Source organism: Microcaecilia unicolor, chromosome 1, assembly GCF_901765095.1.
Source record: "Microcaecilia unicolor chromosome 1, aMicUni1.1, whole genome shotgun sequence".
Classification (NCBI taxonomy): domain Eukaryota; kingdom Metazoa; phylum Chordata; class Amphibia; order Gymnophiona; family Siphonopidae; genus Microcaecilia; species Microcaecilia unicolor.
Window position 1 is genome coordinate 270,754,162 of NC_044031.1, and position 13,094 is coordinate 270,767,255.

Genomic DNA, 13,094 nt, shown 5'->3' on the forward strand with positions numbered 1-13,094 from the left:
AAATGGACCTTGTGGAATAAACATTAATCAAAGAAAGGAACTTTGCTTCTCGACGCATGGAATATCTGGAAAATCAATTCAAGAGACTTAACCTGCGTATTATAAATTTTCCAAAATCACCAATTCTTTCTCCGGTACAAATGGTTAAGAAATATCTTGTTGATATTTTGGGAATGCCCGAGAACTCATTGCCACCAATTACAAGGGCATATTATATTCAAATTACTGGGCAGGCTCCAGAAAATTTAAACCCTCAAAGTGCAATGAATTTGACGGCCTTCCTGGAATCTTCTTTGGAGGTGGTCACCCAAAGAACTACTTTGTTGGTGACCTTCGCTTTAGAATTAGATAGATAGAGATGCTGTACTCAGACTTTCCTTAAGACACTTAAGTTCTTTTCAGGGCACAGAAGTAAGGGCTCAAAAGTAAGGGTTTTCCCGAATTTGTCTAGGGAAACCGAAAAGCGACGTAAGTCATTTCTTGCTTTGCGTCCTAGGGCAATTGCCCTGGGAGCAAACTTTCTTTTGAAATTTCCTTGTGTGTGTAGGATTTTATTCCACACTAAACAATATCACTTTTTGAACCCAAACAGTTGGATATTTTCTTAAAAGGTAAAAAGAGTTTTGTGAAAATTTAGACCCGAATGTAACACTGTATAGCAGCTTGGAGTAAGCCAACAGGGCACGGCGTGGTCTTTGATTTAATAGAAATGTTTATAAGCTTGGTATTTATAGCTTGAATATTTTTTCTTAATTCTTGGATCATTTTTCCTTTAACTTGTGGACGATAGAAGCTTTTGTTATTTCCTTGTCTTTTTATTTTGTTATGATATTTCATGTATTGTATATTATTATTCTTGAATGAATATTATGTATATTAAAATGCTTATATAAAAAAAAAAAAGAATAGGAAGAGATTTTTCATGGTCCTAGGCTTGATGGAAGCATTTTCATAGGTTCTCTTCAGAGATTACCACTAAATAGTTCTCTGATGCACTTTCCTGAGAATAGCAACTTCAGGCTCGGCTCTTAATCCAACAGGACTGCAGCAGTAGCCTCCATAAGCTCCTTTAATCAGTCAAATAGCTATGCAGGACAAGTAAAAGCAAGGAAGATGTTTAAGCACAATCAGGGATTTGGGGAGCTGGATCCCCTGGAGTGGCTGATTAAGTTTCAGGAGAAGCAATTTCTCTGTCCCAGACTGTGAAGTATATGGGGGTTTCTTTGTCTCCAAACAAAAGCAGTAAACATATTGACTTACTGATTAAACTAATTCCAATATATTTCCTAAAATACTATTATCACTAGTACCTTCCCCTAAAATGTATAAAAATCTACAATAGGTAAGTAGCGTTCTTAATACTGTGAAATGATTGCTTTATACATCCCCCACCATTCCAACCCTGGAACAAGATGGCAGTTACATAACAATCATCGCACCAAAAACTATGCTTAAATAAAAATAATTCGTTTTACTTATCTTTAAAGATGATAAAATTGTCACTGTCAGTGCAACCTATATATTCCTTTACTGTCTCTTGTGTAAATATGTATCAAACAGGTTCCAAGGAAAAAACTCCACCCTCTTTGTGACAAATCTCCGCACGGGCTGATAATAGTCTTGCATCAATTAAGTTCTACTCCAAAAAAAAAAATGAAGAAGAAAAACCCCAAGTTCACAAAAACCAAGTCCACGAAAAATTATTTCCCGCTTGACGAAAACAGTCACTTCTTCTTAATAACAAAATTCTCCTCTTCATTGCAAAATACTCCTACATGATGAGCTCATGAATGATCATTTCAGCTCATGCAGAAAAGCTTCATAGTCTAATAAATCCTTCTTTGTCCCTTATTACAATTTCATTCAAACTGGTACTGAGTCTCAAACTTTCAAGTTCTCAACATTGGCTGTGTTTCACGTTGTGCTTCCTCAGCAGACCATATAACTTCTGTGTCCAGACAAAACTCCAAGACTTCTCAGAATATAACATCTTTCTCAGAAGATGCTCAAATGTACATAGCCAGCATTATCATGGTGCAGCAGAATTTTGTTTGAGCCAGCATTCTTGATACTCTGAAACATAAAAACTGGCAGAAACATTCTTTTGGCTTTAAGGACACAGATGAAGCATATCCTCTTTTTGATCTCGTCAATCCAGCAAAACACCAAGGAGCAAGTTCTTCAAACAAGAGAGAATGGAAGAAGGGGTGTCCTTCAGTTTTGGCTAGACATTTCATTCTTGGAAGAACCCTTTCTATTCTATCTTATACCTTTTGTCATTGAGAGGGTCTGTTTTCATAGGGAAGCTTCTCAGTCCTGATGTAAGTAAACTTCAGTTGGGATAAGTATGGGAGAGGCTTGATAGATATACAAGCAGTAGATGTGCAAGAAAAATGCAGATCACGAAAACAAGGATTTTTTTTTAATATCACAAAGTTTATTAAAAAGCCCAACTTCGCCACATTTCATTCAGCTAGGGGCTGCATCCGGGATTAGTACTGTAACATACCATAAATAGTATAAGTAAGAAATTATAAAATTCTTACTTATACTATTTATGGTATGTTACAGTACTAATCTCCGATGCAGCCCCTATAAAATTATTTAAAAACCGAAATCGTTAAGCAAGTACATATTACACATAAATATCAGTGCATAAAATATAGTGTTAATACTTATAAATCAGTGCAAAGCATAAAGACGTATTATTGAAATGAACCAAAGTGTTAGCTATGTTTGTATGTTAAAATCTTGACAGCCAATAGAATTGTAGATCCCAGTACCATACATGTAAATCCCAGAACCCTTCTAAAAACCCAATATGGTACAACAAAGAGAATTATCAAAGTTGCATTCACTTAAGTGTTTCTTATTTTTCCTTTAATTCTTAAGTTTACAAAAATGTTTATCTTAAAAAAAAATAAATAAATAAAACAGGAGGAGAAGACCTCATTAAGACCTTAACCACTCTCTTGAAACATTCTTGTTTCTACATATGGGGTTTGGTCAAACAACTCATCATTGGTCAGGAAAAACCTCCTGCTGGTCGTTGTTGAACAAACAAAATTCAAACTATTTTATTCTTGCTTTTCAATAATTTAAGTTCAAACAACGGGAATCTAAAAACCATTACTTAGCTTTGAGTAGCTTTGCTTTCAAATGACTGACTCCAAATGATCGTCTGGTGGTTTGTTGTGCTTTAGTCTTATGTGACGCTTAATGCTGCTTGGTGGGGGTCCCAACAGGGACCCGTTTCGCCCTGGCTTCTTCCGGAGACCCCACCTTCATTGACGGTCAATATGAGTAGATTCCCAAAAACGGATATAGCAGTGAGTGCTGTATCTGTACACCTCATCTCTTCATTCTGTTTTCAGTGTTGAAGCAGGTTGTGATATACATCGCATGAAGATTAAGGGGTTTGCCTTGTAATAGCTTAATTGGGTGAAACACATGTCGGCATAGTAACCCCCTGGTTAAAATTCGGATAAGTTATATTTATCAACATATTTATTGATGAACTTGTGCGTTTTGAAAATGTTGATAAAGCATTGAGTCAAAAGAATATGGTATTAAGTGTATAAATAATAAGAATATAAAAATTGTTTGGAAAAAATGTTAAAAATATGGTTTGGATTAATGAAGAGATGAGGTATTTCACCTACTTCCATTGATACATTTCAAAGCTGAAGGCTTAAGTGGAAGTTTTCCTCTGAAGATCCAAATTCACATATTTGTGATGATGATAAAATACCTATTCATACCCATTCCAACAAATCAGGATGACTTTTAGTCTCTGTAATAATTGTGGAGCTTTAGTTTCAAGGCCAATCATCTGGAAACTTAAGGCTTGTCCTATCTGTAATCAGCTCGCTAGTTTAAAACAAGAGCTCAGTAAATTAAAGCAGGAATTAGATGCACTTAAAGCAACTTCTAAGACTGCACAAAATCAAACCAAATTCACACCACTGCCTCAAAGGATAAAACCACCTAAGAATACATGGTTCACAGTAGGCTCAGGCAGACTTCGTCATGTGACACAAAGGCATACACCCTCACAAGTGTTACCCCTACAGAATTCTTTTGCTCCATTAAAGCAATGTGAGGTTCCTAAAAATAGAACTGAGCCAGAAGAAACAGCAAAAGCAAAATAAATTAAGGTGGAACAAAAAGATATGGAGGGACCCAAAGACAAAAGACACCAAAATATCAAATGTTGAAACACATACCAGGAAATGTAAATGTAAATGGAAAGTGATGTCCACAAATGCTCGCAGTCTTGGCAACAAAGTTCATGACCTTCAAGCCCTGATGTTGGAGGCAGACTTAGACATTGTTACAATCACAGAGACATGGCTCAATTGTTCCCATGAATGGGATACAAACATACCAGGCTATAATCTATTTAGGAAGGATAGAGAGGGTCGTAAAGGTGGAGGAGTAGCTCTATATGTGAGAAATGATATCACAGCAACCAAAATGACAGGGACCCTGGGGTAAGGAAGAAGCGATATGGATCACCTTAAAAAGAGATGATAGAACCTCTGTCCACATGGGTGTTGTCTACAGACCTCCAACACAATTGGAAGAATTAGATAAAGACCCGATCGCAGATATTCAAAAGTTGGGAAAGAAGAGAGAGGTGCTGTTGCTGGGAGATTTCAATCTGCCGGATGTAGATTGGAAGGTTCCATCTGCGGAATCGGAAAGAAGTAGAGAGATCGTGGATGCTTTCCAAAGTGCTGTGCTCAGACAAATGGTCATGGAACCCACGAGGGAGGGAGTGACGCTGGATGTGGTGCTCACAAATGCAGATAGCGTGTCAAATGTCTGAGTGGGTGCCCACCTGGGCGGCAGTGACCATCAAATGGTTTGGTTTGATATGACGGCTGAAGAGGAGGGTGGCTACTCAAAACTCAAAGTCCTGGATTTCAAGCATGCTGACTTTAGTAAAATAGGGGGAATACCTAAGGAAGGAGCTGATGGGCTGGGAGGACATACGAGAAGTGGAAGGACAGTGGGCCAGACTGAAAGAAGCTATAAATAGGGCCACAAACCTTTATGTAAGGAAAGTAAATAAAAGCAAGAGAAAAAGGAAACCGCTATGGTTCTCCAAGCAAGTGGCTGAGAGAATAAAGGCTAAAGAGTTGGCGTTCCAGAAATACAGAAAAACTCAAGACGAGGAACACGGGGAGGAATACCGGAGGAAACTGAAAGAAGCCAAGAGAGAGGTACGTCTGACGAAAGCGGAAGAACAAATGGCTAGAAAGGTAAGGAGGGGTGACAAAAATTTCTTCAGGTATATTAGTGAAAGGAGAATGACTAAAAAGAGAATTGTGAGACTAAAAGATACTGCAAACCGCTATGTAGATAATGATGAAGAAAAGGCAAATTTGTTAAATAGATGCCTTTGTTCTGTTTTTACTGAAGAAAATCTGGGAGAAGGACCGCGATGGACTGGCAAAAGTTCATTTGAGAATGGAGTGGATATAGCACCATTCACGGAAGAGAGTGTGTATCAACAACTAGAAAAACTAAAGGTGGACAAAGCCATGGGACCGGATGGGATCCACCCCAGGGTATTGAGGGAGCTCAGAGAGGTTCTGGCGGGTCCTCTTAAAGATTTCTTTAATAAATCCTTAGAAATGGGAGAGGTTCCGAGGGATTGGAGAACGGCGGAGGTGGTCCCTCTTCACAAAAGTGGTGATAGGGAAGAAGCTGGAAACTACAGGCCGGTAAGCCTCACTTCGATTATTGGAAAAGTAATGGAAGTGATGCTGAAGGAAAGGATAGTGAATTTCCTGGAAGAAAATGAGTTGCAAGATCCGAGACAATATGGTTTTACCGAAGGGAAATCGTGCCAAACGAATCTCATTGAATTCTTTGATTGGGTGACCGGAGAATTGAACCGTGGATGTGCTATAGACGTAATTTACTTAGATTTCAGCAAGGCTTTTGACATGGTTCCCCACAGGAGGCTCTTAAATAAACTGGATGGGCTGAAGATAGGACCCAAAGTGGTGAACTGGATTAGGAACTGGTTGCCGGACAGGCGCCAGAGGGTGGTGGTGAATGGAGTTCGTTCGGAGGAGGGAAAGGTGAGTAGTGGAGTGCCTCAGGGATCGGTGCTGGGGCCGATTCTGTTCAATATATTTGTGAGTGACATTGCCGAAGGGTTAGAAGGTAAAGTTTGCCTATTTGCAGATGATACTAAGATTTGTAACACAGTGGACACCCCGGAGGGAGTGGAAAACATGAAAAAGGATCTGAAAAAGCTAGAAGAATGGTCTAAGGTTTGGCAATTAAAATTCAATGCGAAGAAATGCAAAGCGATGCACTTAGGGAGTAGAAATCCAAGAGAGGCATATGTGTTAGGCGGTGAGAGTCTGCTAGGTACGGATGGGGAGAGGGATCTTGGGGTGATAGTATCTGAGGATCTGAAGGTGATGAAACAGTGTGACAAGGCGGTGGCCGTAGCTAGAAGGTTACTAGGCTGTATAGAGAGAGGTGTGATCAGCAGAAGAAAAGAGGTGTTGATGCCCCTGTACAAGTCGTTGGTGAGGCCCCACCTGGAGTATTGTGTTCAGTTTTGGAGGCCGTATCTTGCTAAGGATGTAAAAAGAATTGAAGCGGTGCAAAGAAAAGCTACGAGGATGGAATGGGATTTGCGTTACAAGATGTATGAGGAGAGACTTGCGGACCTGAACATGTATACCCTGGAGGAAAGGAAGAACAGGGGTGATATAAAACAGACATTCAAATATTTGAAAGGTATTAATCCGCGAACAAACCTTTTCCGGAGATGGGAAGGCGGTAGAACGAGAGGGCATGAAATGAGATTGAAGGGGGGCAGACTCAAGAAGACTGTCAGGAAGTATTTTTTCACAGAGAGAGTGGTGGATGCTTGGAATGCCCTCCCGCGGGAGGTGGTGGAGATGAAAATGATAACGGAATTCAAACATGCATGGGATAAACATAAAGGAATCCTGTGCAGAAGGAAGGGATCCTCAGGAGCTTAGCCTAGAATGGGTGGCAGAGCTGGTGGTTGGGAGGCGGGGCTAGTGCTGGGCAGACTTATACGGTCTGTGCCGGGGCTGGTGGCTGGGCAGCGGGGATAGTACTGGGCAGACTTATACGGTCTGTGCCAGAGCTGGTGGTGGAAGGCGGGGTTGGTGGTTGGGAGGTGGGGATAGGGCTGGCCAGACTTATACGGTCTGTGCCCTGAAGAGGACAGTACAAATAAAAAAGTACACATATGAATTTATCTTCTTGGGCAGACTGGATGGACCGTGCAGGTCTTTTTCTGCCGTCATCTACTATGTTACTATGGATTCCCCATGTCTATCCCAATAGTTCGTTGCCAGAGAATGTGGTAAAGGCGGTTAACTTAGCGGGGTTTTTAAAAGTTTTGGACGGCTTCCTAAAGGAAAAGTCCATAGACCATTATTAAATGGACTTGGGGAAAATCCACTATTTCTGGGATAAGCAGTATAAAATGTTTTGTACTTTTTTGGGATCTTGCCAGGTATTTGTGACCTGGATTGGCAACTGTTGGAAACAGGATGTTGGGCTTGATGGACCTTTGATCTTTCCCAGTATGGCAATACTTATGTAAAATGGACTTGGGGAAAATCCACTGCTTACTTCTGGGATAAGCAGCTTAAAATGTTTTGTACTTAGTGCTGGGCAGACTTATACGGTCTGTGCCAGAGCCGGTGGTTGGGAGGCAGGGGTAGTGCTGGGCAGACTTGTACGGTCTGTGCCCTGAAAATTACAGATACAAATCAAGGTAAGGTATAAACAAAAAGTAGCACATATGAGTTTATCTTGTTGGGCTGACTGGATGGACCGTGCAGGTCTTTTTCTGCCGTCATCTACTATGTTACTATGTTTTGATTTTATTTATTTTTAGCTTGTTACAGGGATAGATACCAGATTTACAGTTAGATAAGTGTTTGAGATGGAAGACTCTCCCTGTGACTGGATGGACTGTCTTTATTTATTTATTGCATTTGTATCCCACATTTTCCCACCAATTTGCAGGCTCAATGTGGCTAACATTGTTCTGTCATGGCAGTCACCATTACAGAGTAAAAGATACAATTAGTATTACATAAAGAACATGGGTGACATAATAGAATTAAGCAATCAGTATATGCAAAGGTCGTATTCGGAATAATAGATAAAGCGTTAATGCGATACAGTTCTTATGATGGATCGTTGGAGTATGTTTTGTTGAGGATATAAGTCTTCAGTGATTTCTGAAAGATGATTAGATCACATATTGTTTATATTAACATTTCAAACTGAGCAGTTTCTACAAGGATAATGCCCTGTCACAGATGGGGTTCTTGAATTCTCCTTGCTACAGAATGTAGAGGAAACCAGTAAATCTTTAAGTTTTTACTTCTGCTATAAACAACAAGTAGGTTACTGTTAGAGAAACATTTAATATCGGTTACCATGTGCCAGTGTTTTTTTTTTTCAGAACTTGTACAATGTACAAGTACCTAGGAAACTTATTAAATTCAATAGTGCACACTGTTTTCTCTGTTGCTTTCTTATCCATAGTATTTAGTAGTTCTGCCTATTCTTATTTAATGGTCTTTTAAAACTCTCTCATACACAAGACTTTGGATAACCTCTTTCAGAGAAACTTCCTTTCATCTCTACAGCTTTTTCAACAAAATCTGATCTGTATGTTCTAGTCTTCTTAGTCTCAAAATTTGACTATATGGTAAATTGTTTTTAGGGCACGACTGGCAGCTATCAAAGTGTAAACGTTTACTAACGTCAGTAGGCTTTCTGTAAATAGTGTTCAATTTATCTTCTTGTTCTTAATTAAAATGTCTAAAAATGTAATCTTCTTGTTACGTAGTCAAGTTTGAACTTCAAATTTTGATGTAAGCTATTGACCCATTGGTGTAATGTCTCTTTGGTTCCATTCCAAATTATGAAAATATCAATATGCCTTTTCCAGGTCATAAGATGTGTGTAGTCCCGTCCCTTGCCCCTGGGGAGGGAAAAACACTTCAGCACTAGTGGCTTGAATAAGAGAGACAATCAGACTTAGATTTGGCGCAACCAGTACAAATCTTTATTGGTATTTCACTAAGCCAATACAAAATAATTGTTCTCTCTGGAGCAGGTTGTCACCCAGTAGCCAGATGCACAGATTGAATACAAAATCTGCTCAGCACAACTTTCTCACTTTTTATTTATATACTGTTGTAAGTTTCATTTCTCCTAAATCATGTGATTTCTCCTAAACTAACTTGTGATCTTATATGGATTTTCCTGTTTTCTTCCATTACACAATATAGTAATAGTCTGTTATTTTTCATATGTATTCAAAAATGGGAATTTCCTCTATTCTGTCATCCTCTCCTGCTTGTGTTCACATGCACACTTAGTGGCCATTGGCTAATCCCTTATCAGTAAAGCGTGATCCCAGCATGCAAAACCATGTAGCAAACAAGTAGTATAAAACACCTGATGTCCTATCTGACAGGAACAACTTCTTCTTTAGAGGGTCCTTAGTCTCTCTTCACCATCAAGGTTATATCCATGTGTTTCTGCCTCAGTTCCTCCTAAGTGTCTCCTTGACATGTAATATGTACTTTCCATTTACTGATCAAGCACTCTGCTTGCATGTAGCTGCAGAGAGAAACTAAAATTATGCTGATGACAGCAAATCTAGGAAATCTGAGGGCTAGCAGGGCCATCTTACAGGCCTAGTATAGGAAGGAATATACAGATGATTTAAGTAAGGATGTTTGCTCTTCAAAGTTTACCATGTACAGATTGGATATTGAAGAGACCATAGTGCGTCCCTTTGATTTGTTGGTAAAAGACACTGTCAAAACAGAAATAATTTTCTTGTAATGCAAACTGTGCCAAAATTATTAAAAATTCAGTAGATATCCTTTTGAAAGGTCTTTCTCTCAAGAGGACCTGCCTAACAATTTCAAGTGCTTCTGGCTGTGGAATATTGGTATATAGGGAGTTCACATCCATGGTGACTAGCAGAAAGTTATCATAGAATTTTACTTGATCCATATCACTAGAGTCACACATGTAAAATGGAATGGACAGGACTATGGGACTCAGAAACTTATCAATGAATGGAAAGTGGTTACAGTATGGAGCCAATTCCAGAGCTATATGTCTGCCAGGCGGTCAAGTGAATGACTCATGTATTTTCAGTAGCATGTAGATAACAGGAATTTTAGTTTAATCTACTTTCAAAAAAAAAAATCACATTCCTTCCTAGTAATATAGTTATCTTTCAGTGCTAAGCTATGGAACTGTATCTTGTGCATATAGTAAGGAATCAGTTCTCACTTTTCATTGCATTTCAAAAATGTTTAATTTATAAACTAACTTTATTTTAAAAATACTTTATAAAACAGGGTGATTGTGATAAAAGCTATGGATCGGAATTTGTTTTCGGTGACCATGCCAAGGAATTAATTGTGGGAGAAATTTTTGTACGTGTGTACAATGAACAGCCTACATTCCAGTTAGAGGTAAGTCTACTAAGTTGTTGCAAAGCTATTATCCATCATTTTGTTCAAAGTGTATTTATGAAAGAAAAACTATTCCTGATTGTTTTAGTGCTGTACTTTGAGCACAAACTTAACTGCTTGTCAAATATTAAAACAAAACCAAATAGCTTTATTTAAAAAATAGAGCTTTTTGACAGGCCTATGTTCACCTCAGTATAGTATTGTCCCCCTACCTACCCCAGTACTCATTTTCAGATTTTATACTCGTGCCAAAGAGAAACTTAACAGCGTGCTTATTTTACACCGCTAATTTTCAAAGAGAAACTAACAGTGTAAAGTACATACATTAAAAGTACCATTGTGTCTTTGCACCTTCTATCTGTATAGGATTAATTAGAATATCTCAATGAGGGTTGAAGGAGAGGGGGTTGAATTTCATTTCATTGTTAGACAAGTAAAGGATTAGCAATTGAGATAGAAACAGTGGCCAGCTGTGTAATGTTCTTATTAGGTATTTGATATACCGCCTATGTCGGAGCAATTAAAGCAGTTTACAAAGTTACTAAATAAAAATGCATCGGAAAAGACTTACAGTTGTCAATAGGAAAGCTGAAGAATGGGGGTAGGGTAGAGAACAGTCAGTGAAAAGTTTGCTACTGTGCCCAGTGCCGCCCTCTCTCCCCACCCCCCTCAATGACCCAGGAAAATTAGTGAGCCTTCAATAGTTCAGTGAAGTGAGCAGGGCCTTACACTAGAGAGTGGGAGCAGCGAAGAAAAAGGCTAAGTGCCAAGTAGATTCTAGGCGTGCACAGTGGTCGGAGGGGATAGTGAGGCAATTCCAATACAGAGGACTTGATGGAATATATGGGGTAATTAGAGAGGCCAGGTAAAGAGGATCCCCAGTATAGAGAGGCTTATGGGATAATGTTAAATCCTTATGCTGCGTTACAAAGAATTTCGTGGGTCAATGATGGTGAGCTAGGAGTGGTCTAACACGATTTGGTACGGCAAGCATGAATTAGAAGTCTGATGGAGGTGTTCTGCACCAAACAGAGTCTTTCCAAAAGGTAAGTGAGGAGGTTGACATAGAAAATGCAGTAGTCAAGGCGGGATGTTACAATGGCATAGAGAGAGGTTGCACAAGAAGCCTCACGTAAGTACTTACTGATAGGTCAGAAAAGACAGAGTACCAGGAAGCTGGTTCTGACCACCGATGTTATCTGGGCACCGTAAGAAAGCTCAACATCCAGAGTTAACCCCTAGGTATTTAAAATACTCCAAAAGCATTAAAAGCGTACCCCTTAAAGATGGTGACAGAGAAGGGTGCAAAGGTCGTCCAGTGATCCCAGATGCGACTGTTTTAGCTGGATTAAGTAGAAGATGATGGTTTTGCAGCCAGGTAATGTAGTGACATAATAGATGTGACTGCAGATTCCTTGTCCATCCAGTCTGCCTAACAAGATAAACTCATGGCATAAGGTATGATGTGATACTAGATATGTATACTTGATCTTGATTTGTCCTTGCCATTTTCAGGGCACAGACTGTAGAAGTCTGCATGACACTGCCCTTGTTCTCCAACTTTTGAAGTCGTCAAAGCCCCACTCCACTCCATCCAAATCTGCCCAGCCATGATCAAGGCACAGACTTTAGAAGTCTGCCCGGCACTGGCCTTTTTCTCCAGCTTCTCAAGCTGAATATGTTCAGCCATGATCAGGGCACAGACCATAGAAGTTTGTCCAGCACTAGCTTTGCTTCCCAATTACTGGTGGTGTCAGCGGAGTTAAGACAGGACTCAAGGGCGGCAAAATTTGGGTTGTAAGAGAATGGATAGCAGGAGGATATCATTGGCATGAAAAACAAAAATAAAGAAAAAAATAGTAAAGAGCAGTGGTAGGTTCTTGGATTAGAGAGGCGAGGGGGCTCGGGAAAACATTAAAAAGGAGAAAGCACTCTGAATGCTATATTTTTTGGATTTCATAGCACTAGCCTTCACTAGTAACTAGGGGGGAGGGGGGTTTGTTATCAGGGAAGGAGGGATGGGGAAAAGCGGGGGGAAACTTTGTTGGGGGGTTTTTTGTTTTTTTTTTGTTTCATGCTATACAAGCTTTACATATGTGATGTATGGTTGACATGTGGATGTTGTTTACATACTATTGTTAAAAAACTTTAATAAACAAAAAAAAAAAAAAAAGGAAAAAGCACTAAACCCTAAGAGACGCCACATGTAAGTGGGAAAGGATCAAACTTGGAGAAAGGAAGTGAGACTATAAAGGCCTGATTGGAGAGGAAAGAGGTGAACCATTGGATAGCTATTTATTTGTGACATTTATACCCCACATTTCCCTGCACAATTTCAAGTTCAATGTGGCAAAAAAGTCATTACAAAATATGAATTAAAATACATAAACCCACATATATCACTAAGGAAAGAATCGTAAATATATAAAGAATTCAATAATGAAACATAGTGGGGAGAATGAAGGGGGGAGATTAGGCACCAGGATCAATTGACAGAAAATTTTTGAAAAGGAAAGATTTCAAAAACTTACGAAAAACCAAGTAATCCTGTTTTTCCACCATTAAGTA

General features: G+C 39.3%; 1 protein-coding gene across 5 annotated transcripts in view; it reads left to right on the forward strand.

Annotated features, from left to right (window-relative positions):
- Positions 1 to 13,094, forward strand: part of DNAJC13 (DnaJ heat shock protein family (Hsp40) member C13) — a 542,758-nt gene that overhangs the window by 359,044 nt on the left and 170,620 nt on the right. For all 5 annotated transcript variants that reach the window (XR_003942499.1, XM_030206535.1, XM_030206508.1 and 2 more), the window contains one exon: positions 10,410 to 10,526. Coding sequence is in view for 4 of the 5 variants with exons in the window: in XM_030206535.1 (XP_030062395.1) it covers positions 10,410 to 10,526 (117 nt within the window). In the remaining variant the exon portion in view is untranslated. The remainder of the gene's footprint in view (positions 1 to 10,409; positions 10,527 to 13,094) is intronic.